Genomic DNA, 19,680 nt, shown 5'->3' with positions numbered 1-19,680 from the left:
GGGTCTATAAAATAGTTGTTTACAGGCATAAAGATCAACTTAAAAACCTTTCTCCATCAAGAAATAGATAAGCTCCAAGGTTACCAACCCTAGCCACTTCCGAATCAGGATAGAATGCCGGCTGTGCCGATCTCGTCAAGATTGCCATCGCCTTTTGCGCCCGGAATGTCGAATACAGCGTTGAAGAGGTTAATGCAGAATCGTTTGTTTCATCAACACGTAAGCATGCAACGACCTTATATGGTGTTGTATTCGGCATTTCGGGCTCAAAATTCGATTGGCAAAGAGGTTTTGATGGATACATAACAAAGGTACGTTTCATATTTTACAATAAGTAAATTTAAAGAATATTTTTGTCAAGATTGAAAAAAGAAAAATATTGTTGTGTGCACGAATAATGTGGTTTCGATGTCATGGGTTCTTAATATTCATGTTAGGATTTTTATCTTATTTTCTTTCGAATAATGTGATTTCCATGTCATGGGTTCTTAACATTCAAGTTAGGATTTTTATCTTACTTTCTTATAAGTATGTTAATATGTCATGGAGGTGAATGATTTAGGGATCCGTGCTTTAGGGCTTAAAGATTATGAATTAAGGTTTAACATTATACAAATATATTAAGATATTATCGATATATACATGTCTTGTAAAGTATTTTTCTAATTATCGGTGCATAAAAAGATAACCCTTAATATTAATCCATGTTATTATTCTGATCATATATTTTATGTCAATATTTTTTTAAATATTACTAATGTTATTTTTTTAGTCGTCGGTCCATAAATATTTATTGAACAATCGTAATTTCTCCGCTAAAATTGCACAAATAATCATTCCCGTTTGCTTCTAACAACGTGAGTATGCTTGAAATCATATGTCAATACCAAACTCTCATCCATTCTTCTCAACACAAACCTCTCCACCAACATATTGTTAAAAGTCAAGCCTACAATTGTTGAAAGTTAAAGAAACTTTCGGTGGCAGCAGCAATTGTTGCTGCTGCCACCGAAAGTTTCTTTAACTTTCAACAATTGTAGGCTTGACTTTTAACAATCTCCCACTTAAAGATTTGATTGGAACAATCATATCTTCACACCATTCTTTCTACCTTATACCTTCATGTTGCTTACGTTTCTGACAGGCCACAAGAGGATCGACACCAGGTAAATTTATCAGTATTGATTGTCTTCGTCATGAAATCTGTTATGTTGTTTTTGGTATGAATTTTTCTGCATATCTACTGTCACTTCTTCCACCATTTCACGAATGAAATGGTATTGAACTCGTATGTGCTTTGTCCTTTAATGAAATGTTTGATTCCTTGCTAGATGCAAGACGCTTTGACTGTCACAAAACAGAGAGACATACTTTTGATTGTGCCCAAGCTCCTCCAATAGCATCTTCAACCAAATTGCTTCTTTACTGGCTTGTGTAGCTACTACATATTATGCTTCTGTTGTGGATGTAGCCACAACTGACTGCAATTTTGAAACCCAGCTTACAACTCCATTAGCAATTTTGAACACATATCATGTAGTAGATTTGCTTTTATCCAAATCCCCTGCATAGTCAGAATCTACATACCCATTGATTAGTAAGTTCAATCCTCCGTAACATAATGCAACATTTGAGGTCCATTTATGTATCTCAGGATCCTCTTTACTGTATTCCAATGCTCTTTGCCTGGATTCGCCATGTACCGACTAACCACTCCCACTGCTTGTGCAATGTCTGGTCTTGTGCATATCATAGCGAACATTAAACTTCTCACTGACGGTGCATACGACACTTGAAACATCTTCATCCTCTCTTCTTCACTGCTAGGACTCATACTGGAGGATAATTTGAAGTTAATAAGAAGAGGGGTAGAAATTGGCTTACAATCTTGCATGTTGAACCATGACAATATCTTCTTCAAGTAATTCTTTTGTGAAAGCCAAATCTTCCTATTACTTCTGTCTCGGTGAATTTGCATCCCTATAATCTTGTTTGCTGATCCCAAGTCCTTCATTTCAAATTCCCTAGCCAGTTGTGCCTTCAATTTTTCAATATGATCTTTGTTGGGTCATGCAACCAACATGTCATCCACATACAACAGTAATATAACAAAATCGTTATCACCAAACCTCTTGAAATAAGTCTGTCGTATCCAAGGCACATAATGAAGAAATCAAATCTCTTATACCAACACCTCGGCGCCTGCTTTAGACCGTATAGAGATTTGTTCAACCTGCAAACCAAGTTCTTCTTTTTGTCTTCTTCAAAACCTTCAGGCTAGAACATGTAAATATCTTCTTCAAGATTTCCATGAAGAAAAAATGTTTTAACATCTAGCTGCTCTAGATGTAAGTTCAATGTAGCAAACATTGTCAATACTACTCGAACTGTTGTTAGTCGAACCACAGGAGAAAAGATTTCATTGAAATCAATACCTTCTTTTTGACCATATCCTTTTACCATCAGTCTTGCACGATACCTTTCCATCGTCACCATTTCGCTTGATTTTGAAGACTCATTTGTTACCAATTGGCTTCATTCCTTGTGGTAGTGGCACAAGGTCCCATGTATTATTTTTATGAAGGGATTCTATTTTTTCTTGCATCGTCATCATCTACGGTGAAGCACCTGAGCTGTTTATTGTCTCCTGGTATGTTGATAGCTCACCATCCTCTATTAAAATTCAGTATGCAATATTACCTTCTATAACATAATTTGAGTGCCAATTAGGACGTCTTCTCACACGATCTGATTGACGAGTTGTTGGAGCTTCAGAACTCTCTGGTTCTTGTTCATCATGTGTTGGTTCTGCTTCAGAAGAATTTCCTTGTCCAACCTCCTTTTCCACATGTATCTGTGCAGTATCTGACTTTTTAACGATATCATCATATTCTTTTCTTTGTAGCTTATCTTCTACAAAGATAACATCTCTGCTGATGATCACTTTACGGGCAGTGGGATCCCACAAGCGATACCCCTTTACACCATCATCATACCCCAAGAATTTGTATTTTTTGGATTTTGGATCCAGCTTTGAAATTTCTTGGGAGTTGTACATCACGAACATTATACTTCCAAATACATAGAGGTTTGAATAATCAGCTGGTTTACCAGTCCATATCTCCATTGGTGTCTTCAGCTCTATTGCAGTTGATGGAGCTCGATCACCAAATAACAAGCGGTATTGACTGCTTCTGCCCAGAATGATTTTTCTAGCCCTGCATCCCTCAACATTGCTCTTGTTCTTTCTAACAAGGTTATGTTCATCCGCTCTGCCATTCCATTTTGTTGAGGAGTGTTCGCCACTGTGAACTGTCTTTTGATGCCTTCTTTTCTGCAAAAGTCATCAAATTCTTCGCTTGTGTATTCTCCTCTATTATCTGTTCTAAAACACTTGATCTTATTTTCATAATCAAGTTCCACCCACGCTTTGAAGTTTTTGATAGTTGAAAAGACATCTGACTTCTTTTTAATAAGGTATACCCAACATCTCCTGGAGCAGTCATCAATAAATGAGACAAAATATTTTGCTCCGCCTAGGGATGTAACTGGTGCTTGCCATACGTTAGAGTGAACCAATTCTAAAACACTTTTGCCTCTAGAATTTGATGTGTTGAATTTCAACCGGTGCTGCTTACTTATTATGCAATGCTCACAAAAAGTAAGTGATACATTTGTTAAGCCTGGAAGTAGCTTTTGCTCTACAAAGACTTTCATTCCTTGTTCTGACATGTTTCCAAGTTTCTGATGCCATAGCATTGCAGAATCTGAGCTACATAAGGCAACATATGCTACTACTTCTAGCAAAGTCTCTCCCTTCAGTATGTACAAGTTTGTTGCTATCTTTTCGCCTTTCATCACCACAAGCGCTCCACGGAACACTTTCATGATTCCTCTCTGTGTTTTAATCTTGCTTGCATTATTATCCAACAATCCGTAGGATAATAAATTTTTCTTCAGGCCTCTCACGTGCTGCATATCTCGAACAACTTTAATTGTTCCATCATACATTTTCAACTTGATTGTTCCAACGCCAACTATCTCTAAGGCATGATCATTACAACTATACACAGATCCTCCTGAGACAGGTTCATAATGATGGAACCATTCTCTTCTTGAGGTCATGTGATATGTTGCTCCCGAATTAATGAGCCATATATCTGCAAATCATTTTCTACCTTCCACGGTGGTTGACGCTTCACAACATAGAGTATCTCCATCATCTGAAGTGTTTGCGGTATTGCCTTGTAGATTGTAGTTTTTATTTATACTCCAACAATCCTTCTTCAAGTGACCATTCTTTCCACAGTTGTAACACTTTAAATTCTTCTTGCTCATCGACTTTGATCTACCATGTTTGTGACTGCTGCTTTGGCCACGTTTTGTTGATCTCCCTCTCATCATTGTCAACGCTTCTGCTTGTTGCAGATTTACTTGTATGTCTTCCTTGTTCTTGTGCCGACTTTCTTCTTGTAGAACAACAGTTGTAACGTCATCGAAGACTAGACTGGTGACATTACTGTTTTTCAAGTTGATGATGAGTTGATCATACGAATCCGGTAAACTTTGAAGTAGAAGTTCAGCACGTTCTTGTTCTCTTATTTTACAGCTTTAGGATGTAAGCTAAGAAAATAAAGTGTTCAGTGTATTTAAGTGTTCCGTCACTGAAGTAGATTCTGGCATACGGAGAGTGTACAATTTTCTCTTAAGGAAAATTTTATTGTGCAACGATGTGGCCTCGTACAGTTTGGTGAGATGATCCCATATCTCCTTAGTTGTCTTCTTCTCCTTGATGCTTGATAATACTTCATCTGCTAATGCTAGATGAAAGTTTGTCATAGCATTCTCGTCCATCTCGATCCATTTGTTGTCATCTGTGAAATCTACTGGCCTTTCACTGATAGCTGCTAGACAACTGTCTTTCCTCAGGATGGCCTTCATCTTCAATTTCCACAATGAGAAATTTCTCCCATTGAACTTTTCAATATCAAATTTTGTTGCCATAACTTCTATTACAGATAGCTCACACTATTTCACTATCGTGAATAGTTCTTTGGAACCTTTAAAGAATGGGTAATATCTTCTTACTTTCTTATGTTGGAGGATCCACCTTTTGGTGACAACCACAAAGACAATAAGCAGATATTACACACTCAAATCTGGCTCGGATACCAGTTGTTGCAGAAGACGGCTAACGGATAGAGTAAAATCGCAACTCATGTAACACCCAAATTGATTCCACACACCATTCGTCTCCATTTTCTCCACCCTTTTAACCTTTTCATTCCCACCACTCCACCCGAACCTTTCTTCTTCCCACTTCATTCTCTCAACAATGGCCAAACTTAATCCAACACCGGCCGTTGAACCCCCGAACCGCATCACTCCGTCGACTATTTCTCTATCGTTTATATAATTCTCCCTTGGTATCCCATTAACCCTAACCACTTCCCTTTCGACTCTCACGTCGACTTCAACAGCATTGTCTTTGTTGTAGTCATTGTTGCATGCAAAGACTTGTTCCCATTGTTGCTCAAGTGTCATTATGTAATACATGGATTTAGTCATCTGGTCTTTTGGTGTTCCATCTTTGATGAAAATGAAAGGACAATACCATTTTCCGACAATAACGGGTTGCGACTTCTTGCACGACAACGGGAAATCGAACTACGGTAGCCGGGCTCGGAGGGTGCCGTCAAGCCCCGGTGCTTCGCCTATGGTGAAATTAAGAAGAGTGGAGGTGCACGCTTGCCAGCCTTTTATCTTTTTAAGAATCCTGGAGGGACATCATCCGGGCAACTGATTTGGCGACAAAGTTACCCCGACTCCTCCAGAAGATCTCGAATTGTTGGTATATGTTATGGTGGTCTGCCGACTGTGGGTCGATGTCGGGAAAACACAGGCAGAAACAGCAAGTGACAGCGTCTTCCTTTGTCGAATTTTAGAATGCTTCATTGCACAACCAAATCAAAAACCAAAAAGAAAAGAATAAGCATTGGATTGATGACCAATCTATGAACGAAAACTGAGTTTAAATTCACGATAATAGAGCGTACCCTTTATGTCTTCCTCGAGGCTGTAACGCGTAGTACCGATTGGAAGACAACGGCTGACTATAGTATTAAATTGTGGTTGCGGTGTCGCAGTTACGGATGTTGTGGGCGTTACGTAACGTGTTGCGGCTATCGCGAGCATTATCTCTTCCTCAAAAATCACAATACGTCTAAAATATTATATTTATACATTTTATAGTTATCTTTTAATATACTAATATTAATATATTTTTTTAATATTTTATTTTGAAAATAAAAATTTAATTTCATAGATAAAAATTTATTAAAACAAATATAAATTATAGAAGTGTTATCATATTGAATAATGTTAATGAATAACAAATAAACAGTATCACTAAAATCATATCAAATTTTTTATATTCTAACATAAAAATGTTCATTTTACATAACTTAAAAAGAAAAAAAAATACATAACTACAAATATAAAAATTATATATCTTACAGTTCACCACCAAAATAAATAATTTAATTAATTCAAATTTAACTAACTAATTTTAAACATAACTATTACGATATTATTAATGATATATATTTATAATCTAGTTTTAATAATTAAATTAGAACAATTCATCTATGTAATTTTATATTTCAGATAATTTAAAGTTTGTTGTTGCGTTGCAGCGCAATTTATAGCGTGTTGCGGTTTTTCGTAACGGTTTTTGACCGCAACAATCGTGATGCGGTTCCCTTATCGCGTTGCGATGATATTGCGTCGCGGTAACCTTAAAAAACGTTACGATACGGGTGTTACGCTGTGTTGCGGCCGCAATTTAGTACTATGCGGCTGACCGAGAACCGGAATGAATCACTTTGTTCCGATGAACGTGTCGATGTTCGCCTGCAATTTAGACTTCGATTCGTATAAATAAATTAATTATTACCGAGAAAAAAAAAGTTAAGGAAGATCTTCGTTTACAGTCAATGCACTTATATTTTTCTTTGAAAGGTAATGCACTTATATTTTGTTGAACGTTGATAATCAATTAAGGAAGTTTTGTAATCATAGCGTTCGAATTGTTTTCGTGGTCAGGTTACAAGTTTCTTCGTTCGAGATGAGAAAACATCATCGTTAGAGGAATTTTAATGTAATTTCTCAAGTACAGTAAATGATTACTTAGGTGGATATGTTTTCACATATGAAAAAAAGTATTATATTAGTTAGATATTGATCTTTTAAAGTATATAAATTTAATATTTCAGATTTTTATTATTTACTTGATTCATGTTAACATGTATGTGTATTTTTAGGGCATTATTCGTGTAATTATGAGTAAACATATTGTTGTCATATTTGCCTAGCAATGCGGATTTGAGAAAAACGATTCCTATTTATCGAGAGATTTGAAGAAAATGTTAACTACCTTTCGAATGACTACCTCTCCACTTCTACTATATAAGAGAAACTTTTTTAGTTGACATTCTAAATAATTTCAACAGTATCTTATTAATTACTTTAAAAGATAACCTTAAAAATTATATTCCAATAATCAAGTCAAATAATAAATATCGTTATCATTTGTTAAATGTCGATGTGATTGTTCGTAGGGAATCAACCTTCTCATATTATGGTTACTTCTAATCAAAGGATAAAATCATGGACAAAAATAAGTGATCTAGAACAAAAAATCAATTAAGATCACATATTTAAAATGAAATCATCTACTGATATATTCCCATAAATAAATGGGGATTTTTCTTACCAAAACTCGTTCATTCAAGCACCTATAAATCAATCCTTTATCCAACATGTTTTAGAACATAACACATACACCAAGTGCAGTGCAAAAGATAGAAGAATAAATCATGAAGAAGACAATTGCTCCCTGCATGCTCTGCCTTGTTCTTTTGCTAGCTTTGTTCTCTCCTTCTCTTTCCCAAGGTATTTTCTTTTTACTTATATTAATTCAATCGATCCATGTCACTGTGATTATGGAAATTTGGTAATGTTTGCAGGTACCCAATATTGCCCGATTGAAGTAACAATGGATGGTCCTCCATGCGGCGAGAATGGCAAGTGGGATTGTCTTCAACTGATGATTCAGAGGTTTGGAGCTGCATCAAACCCCAATACATGTTCTTGTACCACTTTGCCAAATATGCGACGTACCTGCGATTGCATTAAGCTTTGTTGAAACTAAATCAGTGCTTGTAATAGTTCCCTTAGTCATATGCTTTTCCCTACTTTGCTTAGTTTAAAATAATATTAATGATGCATTTTCTTTTGAAACCCATACTTTTTCTCCGTGTCTAAATCAATTAATCATTAAATTGACTGACACATACCATTATTTGTGTGCTTCAAACAAATGATGTATTTGAGAACAACGATTGGTCACTAGGGAAATGTTTTAAGAACTAATAACGAAATCAAGAATAAACATACACCTTATGCTATTAATCTTTTTAATAACTTGAGGTGATTACAAGTTAAAATTTATTAAGAATATTTTTTTAATTATTGACAATGCATATACATCATCGTGACGTAGTTGTTTGAACCCAAACTAAAATCATTTTATGGGTTCTTATATTGTAAAATTTAAAATCCAAGACTGATGGAAATTAAATTAAAATTATTTTTTTTAAATGTAATTTATGCATAGTATCTGACTGATGATAGAACTGGACCTAAAATAAATATCATAACTAATTAATTTATCGTTATTATCTCTGTTTTTAACCCTCGAATTTGATTTAGATACATAACTTACGTTCCTATACGGTTTTATCACTATGTTTGGTTTTGATTTGCATTTGTCAACGTCTCTTGATAGATTAAGCCCCTGTTATGATCTGTTTGTTATAAAAGTCAGATTTGTCCGTATCTATATTTTGTTCGAATTTTTTTAAATGGTTTTTGTACATTTCTTTGTATTATCTTTATATGATTTAAGTAGTTAATTTCTTGTGTTAATGATTATAGGAAAATATATTAATTATGTGTTTAGTTTACAATTTTAATTATATTTTTTTAGAAATTTTAGATTTTTTTGTCATAATATAATTAATTTTTTTAATCTAATTATTTCATTTAAATTTATCTAATAAATTCAACAATTCCTTAGTAAAAAAACAGTTGCGAAATCCACTCAAAACTCTTCAAAAAATAAAAGGTTCTAAAAAATCGACTCCGTTATAAAAGGAAAAAAGAAACAAAATACTTAATAAATAATAAAATTACTGGAATATCCCTAGAAAACGGAAGGGTTAAGAAAAACCCTTGCACATCTACCCTATATAAATTGGAGCCCTCCCAATAACAAAATCATATCTTCATAATTTGCCTGAAGCGCAAGACGTGAGAAGTTTTCTGAAAACCTTTCATAATATTCCGAAGCCTTTTCATTTCTTTGCTTTCTCACCGTGTAAGTATTTCTTTTTTCCTCTATTGTTTTTGATGATTAGATGATAATGTTCTTTGAATACAAGAGAATCATCGATTCTTTTTCTTGATTTTCACATGATTTTTATTGGTTCTATTTTTGCATTTGTTTTTAGGATCTGAGCACAGAGGTTGATTATCGAGGTTTTTATCTTTTGTTGAACCTGGCATTCCTAGTTTTGAATCGTGAGTATCGGTTGTTCCGATCTTTTTATCATGCGATTTATGATTCGTTTATTGTTGCTATTGTTACTGTGTAGGAGATAAATTACCTTCGCAAATGATAATAATATTCATGGATATGTAATTTTGATTTTATCAAATAAAAAATTAGTGTAGGTTAAATTTAAAATAGCGATATTCTATTTATTTATTTATTTATTTATCTGGATGAATAAGTTTGTTATATTTTTTTCTTATGCGTCTTGTACTCTCTATTTTTTATATTATTATTTTTTAAAAGATTTTTGGACGGTAGCCTCTATTGCTGTTCTTGCTAGAAGATTTTCTTTTTTGAAAAAAAGGTAATCGTTTCATTTTCTTGGTTAATTTTATATATGATGTCTGAGCTTGTAAATGTTTTGATTTTCTAGATACCTGAATAGATTATATATATTGTTTCATGATTTTCTCTATCTCGAAATTATGTATTGCTTCATGACTTTTTCAATGCTTGAATGCATATAATTTATTATTATCATTATTTTGTAGTTTTATTGTTTCTGTTAAAGAATTGATTTCATTATTTCGCTTTTATTATTTACATGTTGAATCTAATCTATGTTCTGTTTTTTCATGGTAATTTAGGTGTGACTGAATGATCCATGGAGTCTAAAGGCGGGAAAAAGAAGTCTAGTAGTAGTACGGCCTTAGTCTACGAAGCTCCTCTCGGTTACATCATTGAAGACGTCCGACCAAACGGTGGTATCAAGAAGTTCAGATCTGCTGCTTACTCCAACGTAAGTACCGGCATATCTTTGAATTTTGCTGATCATGAAGAAAGCTATTATATTTCAATGGCTTGAATCTTTTTCTGCTGATACATCTTTTTCTTTTTCTTGTTTTGCAGTGCGCTCGCAAGCCATCCTGATATTCCTTACTGAAGTTTGCCCTTACTGACCACTGTTAGTGGTCTATTTGCTTTATTAGATAGTTATAGATTTATTTCTTTGGCCGTCTTCCTCATCCACTCTCCTTGTGACTGTTTCCTTTGCAAACGTGGTTCTGAGAAACTCTGCTGCTGTTATTGTCCTCCATTGACATCACAATGGCGGTATCTGCGATTGGATTCGAAGGTTATGAAAAGAGGCTTGAGATTTCTTTTGTTGAGCCTGATTCTGTTATCGATGTTGAACAAAAGGGTCTTCGATCATTGTCGAGAGCTCAGCTGGATGAGATTCTAACCCCAGCTGAGTGCACCATTGTTTCTTCGCTATCGAATGAACTTGTGGACTCCTATGTCCTTTCTGAGTCAAGCCTCTTTGTCTATCCTTTCAAAATCATCATCAAAACCTGTGGGACAACTAAGTTACTTCTAGCAATCCCACCTATCTTGAAGTTGTCTGGTAACCTATCTCTTACCGTGAAATATGTTCGGTACACTCGTGGAAGCTTCATATTACCTGCTGCTCAGCCATATCCTCACCGGTACTTCACTGAAGAAGTAGCGATTCTCGATAACTATTTTGGGAAGCTTGGCTCTGGTAGCAGAGCTTGTGTGATGGGTGGGAGTGATAAAAAACAGAAATGGCATGTTTACTCTGCCTCTGCTGAATCTGTTAACACCAATGCCCCAACTTACACTCTAGAGATGTGCATGACTGGCTTGGACAGTGAAATGGCTTCAGTTTTCTACAAAGACCAATCTAGCTCGGCTGCTTCGATGACAATTACTTCTGGCATAAGGAACATCCTTCCAGACTCTGATATATGCGATTTTGAGTTTGAACCCTGCGGTTATTCAATGAATTCAATCGAAGCTGATGCCATTTCGACCATTCATGTTACACCTGAAGACGGGTTTAGCTACGCAAGCTTTGAATCCATCGGCTATGATCTGAATAAGTTGAACCTGAACCAGTTGGTGGATAGGGTTCTGGTCTGCTTTGAACCAAGTGAATTCTCTGTTGCTGTTCACGTCGATGGCGACGCCGGTCCCTCTCTAGAGAAAATCTGTTCGCTGAATGTCAAAGGATACCGTTGCGGGGAGAGGAGCATTGAAGAGCTCGGTACTGGAGGTTCCATCATTTACCAGAAGTTCAACGCCATTGGTATTTGTGGATCACCAAGATCAACTCTCAGATGCTGCTGGGAAGAGGAGGAAGAATTATCAATAACGGCTTAATTCCTATAATATAGTATTACTCTTGCTTATAATAACTAAATAAATTGCTTCTCAAAGTACTGCCTGGTGAGATAGCACGATGTTATCGTGTTTTGCCGAGTATTTTGCCAATGCTGTGGCAACCTGAAACTTGTTACTGCCATCTGTAGGCAGACTATGGAGATTCTCCGTTTACTTTTATATAATATGGTATTATAATATAATGTTCTTATGTTTACAATGTGTATTAGTACTCGAATTATTCAATCGATAACTAGAACTCATCTAATTTATTATCAAATTTGTACGGTTTGGCCAATTTTTGGGTGTTGACTGGGAAATGATACTGATTCAAGAGTGGATAGGTTATTTGCGTGTTGGGGGAGATTCGAGTTATCGAAAGGGACAAGTTGGCTAAGTTTGACGAGTGGTCAGAAAGGAGAATTTAAAAGAGGTTATGAAAATGAAGCTTTCTAATTGATATCCATACATATCTTATGATCTGATATGTCGGCCACATGAAAAAGAAGCTTTGTTATTGAGCAACAACTCCAATGAAAAGGATGGGATTCGTGTGACCAGTAAGCAAACGATAATGTTAATTGAATCTTGATATTGGAATTTAGAGATCCTGAGTATCTTAATAAGTTAGGTAATGTTTGAAAATATAATTAAAAGAAGCATGGAAATAGTATAGTTTCGTTTGTAGAGTAATTTTTTTCGTCGTTAGCATAGAAAACGGGTAAATGCATCTTTTAGCCCCCAACTTTGATTTTTATATGCAATTTAACCCCATTTTTTTTTTTGTAATTTCCCCTTGATTTTGAACTACAATTTGTCCCCTAACTTTTGTGGATACAATTTGACCCATTAACTTTGGCTTTTATTTTCAATTTGGCCTCTTATTTTTTTCACAATTTTAAAAATAATGATTAAATTCTTACTTGGAATCGTGATTGGAAACAGTGAAGGCTTGGTACTAGGATCTTGTATCTGTCTGAACAAAGATAAATTGGACCATTTTCCTGCTGAAGCTCTAGCAGCAAGGCAGGCGTTATCTTTTGCAATAGACGAGTTTTCATCGATTGAGCTCCAGGGTAATTCTCCATACGGCTAAAAATCTAAGTTTTGGCACATCTCATCACAGTATTAAATTACGGTTGCAACGTCTATCGCGGATGTGGTTGCGGTTTTGTAAACAAGATGTCCATTGTCATCTAATCGCATTTTGTTCTCCTTACCACACATTTGAAGATAAGTGTCGAATACGGGTATAATCAGGTGAGGGAATAGATTCAAAGTTTAGTTTCAGTAATTCTGAGAATCCACCTCATTTCAGCCACTTTTTGAATTCCATGGAGCATTAGGTTCCCTCCTTTTCAGTGTTCTTTTGAATCAACCACTGCACCCGTGTTTTTTCATTTGCCGACCATTAGTGTCTGAGCACTGGATGTTTGGTAGTGGTGGAGGAATCAAAGACATTACTGTTTTGTCTATGCCGGCTGACATGGTGGTGTTAATCGACATGCTTTGATCAACAGGCTTTTAAGCATAAAGGTAACTCCTTGAAAAACCATGCAATGGCTTTTTTGACCCCTTTGGTTTTGAATGTTCAAACTAGCCTTTAAGTTTGGACCATATTGTCACCACCCCCAACGTGTCATGATCTAGAATTATGTGGCATTACAGGAGATTGAACTATGTTTAAATAATTGTTTTGGTCACTGTAGTTTTCAAAGTTACAAATTATCATTAAATTTATCAAAATGAATTAAATAACGGATGGAGAGTATAATACTTGAGTCAAATAGAATCTCCTTAGTCCAAATTGAATTAGATAACAGATAGAGAGTATAATACTTAAATCGAATTCGAGTAAGTTAAAAATCTAACTCAACCCAACCCATACTCTTCTCTACTCACACATTTACTTCAACAAAAATTCGAAGCAAAATTCTCACATCTAACGATAAAAATTTGATATTTGCATTCATATGGGAGTAAGTTAAATCACTTCAAATACAAAGCTAAAGGAATTTTGGACCCATTCATTATCCTAACACGGATCCTTTCAGGCACGAAATTTGTAACACCTCCGAACCTTTTCTTTTTTAGTTTGAAGCAACCTCTTTCCTTTTTTAAAGACAGAAACCTAAATCGCATCAAATTTAAAAAGAAAAAGAGATTTTAACAAAGTTGATTCACAATTCAATTCCCCCCTAAGCAAACTGTTTTAGTGTAAACTACACATTTAGTAATCCAAATATCATTTTTGTTCCATTTTAGTCATCCAATTCTTTTTTGTTTTAAAACAATACCTAATGCTACGTTTTAGTTTTATTTTTATCACCCATCGTTAAAAAATTGACGGTGATACTGACATGTCACCATAAGATAATGTCATCAGCGATTATGCAGCAGAGTTCTAGGCGCAAGTGGTGACAGTTCCACTTTCACTGTATTTGTAAGCGAAATCAAAGTAGGATAAGAAGTTCGATAACGACTCAAGTCTAAATATAATCAGAATTTATCAAAATCTAATACCAAAACACATTGAGGTAAATTCCCAGCAGGAACAGGTGCACCACTTATGGGATCCTGTTTACAATTGGAAGATGACATATGGATTCCAGGGTGTGAGATTTGAGAGTGGACATCTTTGTTTTCTATCAATTTGTTTGCATTAACTTTTTCATATAATTGCTTTATGAGTGAATTATTTTTGTCTGCTTTTGATGCTGCCATCTGATTCTTTTCCTGATGCATGTAAAACAGGTTGAATCAAATCATTGCAAACAGTGCTTCTTTCAACAGAACATCCTCCCTGTAAAGAAATTCAACCAAAAAAAAATGTTTGGGTTAATCTCGTCCAGTATTTTAGGGGTTTTTTTTTACACGTCAAATCCAAGGTGACATGCAATAAGTATACATGACTGGCATATTTTAACAATACTCCACGTCAAATGTGAGCATCAAATGTTGTAGGAATATAAATTATGCGTTCTCAACTGATAAGAAAAATTTTGAACATATATTAAGATGTTATACCCTTTAATATTTGGTTTAAATATTTCTTTAAGTCCTTGTAAAATTTACATACTCAAGATTTATATATTTATACTTTCTTACAACTCTTCTAATGTTACACCCTGCAATGGCTGTGAAATTTTCTTTCCCATTTTCTTAACAACTTTCCTAGCAACCAAACAAGAGGTGGGATCTAACAAGTCCTTTTTCTTTTCTTTTTAAGGGGTGTGGGCGTAGCAGATGGCCGTTGCTTTCATTCACATTTCTTTATATTAGGTGGTATTGATATATATAAAAAAGGGGTCATATCTGTACTACGTAAAGAGAAAAAGCATGGGTTGCGTGCGAGGTATCCAAAGCTTTTGAAGGGCACTTTTGTTAAGGGAATTTGTTATATTGTCCCCCCAACTTTTTCAATGGAGAAAGACTAGTAAAATTTTAGGATTAATTCAATTAGGAGCTGTTTGTGTATTAAATCGTATATACAATTTGAATCTATCATGTTTTAAAAGGGGTAAGCTTGTCTATATTCTTTAAATAGGCTTTAGTTGAGATTCGAGTTTACATTTAACGTTCAAATTAATGACTAGTTTGATGGAAGGACCTGATTAGTAATATGGAACGGATTTTTGAGGACTTGATTAGAATGTTTTGAAATTTAAAGACTGGTTTAGAATTTAAATCCTGGGTTAGGGACATCTAGTGTAATTAACCCAAATCTTTAACCTAAGATTTGTAGTTTTTTTTTTTTGGATTTGGGTATTTTGGTTGATGTAGAATGAATACATTCTACCATGTTCGTGTTTTAGAGATGTTGAAGTAAACTCTGAATTTCTGTTTGCCTAGCTGACTCTTCAACTACCTGTTGTCAATGAAAAGAGAGCACCGTTGAAATATGCATAACATATGGCATGGATGTTTACACGACTCGATTTGTAGTCTTAAAATATATGTAGATATTTAAAGAAAATAATTATGAATTATGTATCACAATATATTCAATAGATCAATAAAGCAAGAAAATACGAGGCGGGGTCTTTGGGTGTCATCTACTTTGGAGGCTCGATAATGTCTTCTTTATGCGTTCAAGGGACAAACCCAAAGCTAAATTCATGTGACTTTGATCATTTAGTGTACAAAACATTCAAAAGAAGAGTTGTAGGGTTGTAGCTCTTCTATTCAAGCACACCCAAGTGGTATAAAAAAGAACAATAATTCCCTACTCATTTGTGGTATCATATTCCAGTTGGATCATATGGTCAAACTTCCTTTTTCTTCTAGCCCCCACTTTGCTCGACTCCTTTTTGGCTCCAAGACCTTGCCTGCCACTTCTTCATTTGCCAACTCAATGCCATTATATCAATTGGAGGTGGGGGGAAATTGGGGAAACCCCAAGACTCTTTTCTATGTTACGTTGTGTTAGTATTGTTTTCTTTGGGTGCTTATTGACCATTTAAGATTATGTTTCTATCAACTCAGTTATTTAATTGTTGTATTTCTTTGGATTCTCTTCCGCAAATAATATCTCAATTGTCATTCCTTAAGAATTTTTTGAAATTTTCAGAATTTTATATCATCATAGTAATTACAACCTTTTATATAATCGTTAGAATGTTCACGTGATTTACCAACTAAATATATTAAATGACAGTCAAATATATTTTTAGACTTGATACCAATATTAAATAGGTAGGAATGGGAAAACTCTCTCTCCATGTATCTCTCTCGACAGTTCAATTCTTCTATTCATTTTTTTTCTTCTACTAAATAATTGTTCGTGACTCTCTATATTAAAAGATAAACCATAAAAAAAAATGACCACAATGTCATTTCTCCAAATACTAACCATGGTGAATCTATATGCTTGAAATGTCTATTTTTATACAAGAACACCGGTTTGGATAGGTCTTGAAGTAAGATGTTCCTATCAAGTGCTAATCCTTTGTAGTAAACTTTTCATGTCCGATCAACTTTACATTTCCTAAAATCATGATGAATTTGCACCGAGCTAGATATTTTCTTTTGAACATTCAAAGGGGTCAAAATGAAGTCAACTGTACTTGATGGGTCTCCATTGCACGTGTATCGAAAATAAACCCATCATCACCTTTGCTTCCAATACATGATTTCAATTTTGTTTTAACTTTAAATTTAATGTATAGTTTTTCTTTTCAATTCACAAAAAATGCAAAAACATTACAGAATTATAAATACGACACGATTTAAAGATAATGTAAGACATAAGATATTCTTGTGACTTATTTTAAGAAAAAATACTGAAGCATTAATTTATTATATAGTTTTGTTGTTGTTCTTCTTCTTCTTCTGGTTCTAGGGTTTCACTTTAATTAATTTAGATAGACCTGTGTCACATTTGATTTTGATGGGTGAATCACCCAACAGAGATTTTCTACATATACAATGCTTCAAACTCGAGATATACTTAAGCGATATCAAATTGTTTACTACTTGAACCATTACTGATTAATAATTTATTATATAATTTGAAGATCATATAAAATATAAAATATTTATTGTGATTTATCTTTCGATGTTGAAATATCATAGGATAATCTAAATAACTCCAAACATAAAAGAAAATAGTATTATTTTATAAAGTAAGAAAATTAAAAAAACGATATAAATTATTTACAATTGAAAATCTTATAAAGAGTATACCATTTTAGGTTAGATAAAATAATTTTTTAAGCTGGACAAATTGTAACTAAAAATGTTATATTTTTCATAATATTTTCGATCGTAAATCATAAGATATTTGTAATATAACTTTTAGATTATAACTGAAATATTACACATTTATATAATTTTTAAATTAAACATAATAATATTTTAAATTAAATTAATCTTAAATTATAGTATTCAAAAGTACCCTTTAAAGTAGGATTCTTTTGGTTATATAAGATTGGAGATGGGACAGTGAGTTTGACTATGGAGACAAGTATAATAATTTTAAAGAAAAAGAGAAATAATTGATACAACATAGCAAAGATCTCACGAGGAGCTATTACCTCAACCATCTCGAGGATCATACCCTCGAGATCCTCACCTTTTTTATTCCATTAATTTTAAAGAAGTGATGGTATCTTCTATGACTCTAAACTCTTTTTCTAATTTATATTATTATAATTTGGGTAAATCACAAATTTAATTACTTAACTTTCTTTCACTCCTATTTTGTTAATTTTAAAATCTTTTAATTTATTTATTAAACCTTTGATTTATTTATATTTTAGTCATAAAGATGTTAAATCATTAAAAGGGGTGATATGACAATCACATATATTGATGTAAATTGCTTTTTATTGACATGGATTCTATGTGTTATCAACGTCATTTTTTCTTCTTTTTTAATTTATATTTTTTCTCCAAAGATGAAAATTTTATAATTTCATCTCCGTATCACGTCGGTGCTACAATTATTCTTCTTCAATATTTTCTTCAACCACTTAATATCAATAAACACACCTCATTGTCTTATACATCTCTATAAATTTGAATTTTGCCTAAATCAACTTTAAACCAAAAACTTGTGAAACCCCAAATCATGTCTATAACCTATAACATCTACTATCCGATCAGTGTGGAATCATGATATATAGCTCGCTTCCTCCTTCTATACCTCTCCCCCATTCGAATTTAGAATAAGATACTTCATCATCGAGAAATCAAAGAAAATTCGAAAAGTAGTGTTTTCTTCACAAAAAATAAGAAAATTTTAGGGTCCAGTCATAGTATCTTTAAGTATTTATCAATAGAGTGATCAAAATATAAGCATATCAAAAGTTTGATGATAAATTTAAACTTTTAATAATTAAAATAGGAGTGAGAAAAAAAGTTAGATGATGAATTTTAACTTATCCTTAAATTTTTCATATAGAAAATGACCCTCGTCAGGGAATGTTGGATTCTACACGGGTCATTGTTGTAGCTTAGCTTAGCTTTGAGACATTGTTTTCGGATGAGATAAAATTTTCGAGTTAAAATAGATAAATATTTACAAGTTAAATATATAATTTTACGATGAATATCAAATATGTTACTTTTAATTATTAAATTTTTTATATTATTTTTTATATCGTATTTTGGTTAATTTTATAGTGTCATGTTAGTTTCATAATCATTATTGTGTTGAAAAAATCATATGATTTTACCTAACCCCATTTGTTGAGAAAACCTAAATTCTGATTAGCCTTACTTATAATAAAATGATAAAATCATAGGGTGCTTAACAGTTAATGTCACAGTAATTTTTTCTACATTTTTTAATATCCTACTGCCTAAATAATGCATGATTGAAGGGATTTTTTTTAAAAAAAACATTTCCCTTTTATATTTTATTGAACTATATAGTAGATTAGAACAATGGATTGAATATAAAATCATCGATTTAATTTGTTTGTAAAATTTCAATCATTTAAAATTTCTTTTTAGTACCACCGGATGGTTGTAAAGATTGAATTAATAATAGAAAATTTGATTCGAATTTATAAGTTATGTCACTTAATTTTTAATATTATTTTGATTTCTAAAGTTTAAAATTTTGTAATTTACTTATTAAATTTTTTTATTTATTTTTATTTTGATCACTCGAATATTAAATCATAAATAGAATAAAAGCCACTTGTGTTGGTGTGGTCTACTTTTCATTTACATGAATACATGTGTCATCCATGTCATTTTTTTTATCTTATTCCTCCAAATATGAAAATTGTATAGTTTCATTCATGTGTCACACCGACACTGTAATTACCGTTTTTTGACATCTTCTATGATCATCGAAGATATCGACGAATTCGTCTCATTATCTCCTAGTAAATATGAAAGTTTTAAATTTTAGTGATCAAAATAAAAGT

At 33.4% G+C, this 19,680-nt stretch overlaps 2 protein-coding genes and 1 long non-coding RNA gene across 3 annotated transcripts; 2 read left to right on the top strand and 1 right to left on the bottom strand.

Moving 5' to 3' along the window:
* Positions 1 to 806: 806 nt before the first annotated feature.
* Positions 807 to 5,935, bottom strand: LOC120134317 (the record flags this gene model as incomplete). Its single annotated transcript, XM_039150756.1, has 4 exons — positions 807 to 949; positions 5,217 to 5,667; positions 5,753 to 5,756; positions 5,787 to 5,935. Coding segments are annotated over 4 exons (720 nt in total), but the record flags the coding sequence as incomplete, so codon positions are not given.
* Positions 5,936 to 9,347: 3,412 nt separating this feature from the next.
* Positions 9,348 to 10,288, top strand: LOC120133931. The gene is made up of 3 exons (XR_005517135.1): positions 9,348 to 9,439; positions 9,573 to 9,642; positions 10,264 to 10,288. It is a non-coding gene; the product is annotated as an uncharacterized LOC120133931 (long non-coding RNA).
* A 396-nt stretch (positions 10,289 to 10,684) lies between these two features.
* On the top strand, positions 10,685 to 11,907 carry LOC120133930 (S-adenosylmethionine decarboxylase proenzyme-like). Its single transcript, XM_039150420.1, has one exon. The coding sequence runs from the start codon at positions 10,724 to 10,726 to the stop codon at positions 11,798 to 11,800; it is 1,077 nt and encodes a 358-aa protein (XP_039006351.1). The 5' UTR covers positions 10,685 to 10,723; the 3' UTR covers positions 11,801 to 11,907.
* The last annotated feature ends 7,773 nt before the right edge of the window (positions 11,908 to 19,680 follow it).

Source organism: Hibiscus syriacus, unplaced genomic scaffold, assembly GCF_006381635.1.
Source record: "Hibiscus syriacus cultivar Baekdansim isolate YM2019G1 unplaced genomic scaffold, ASM638163v2 tig00110597_pilon, whole genome shotgun sequence".
Taxonomy (NCBI): Eukaryota; Viridiplantae; Streptophyta; class Magnoliopsida; order Malvales; family Malvaceae; genus Hibiscus; species Hibiscus syriacus.
Note: the sequence above shows the minus strand (reverse complement) of the source record. Positions and strands in the feature narration are given on the sequence as shown.

What these genes read in the sequence shown, in the direction of transcription:
- LOC120133930 (XM_039150420.1), top strand. Translation starts at nt 10,724, where the DNA reads ATGGCGGTATCTGCGATTGGATTCGAAGGTTATGAAAAGAGGCTTGAG.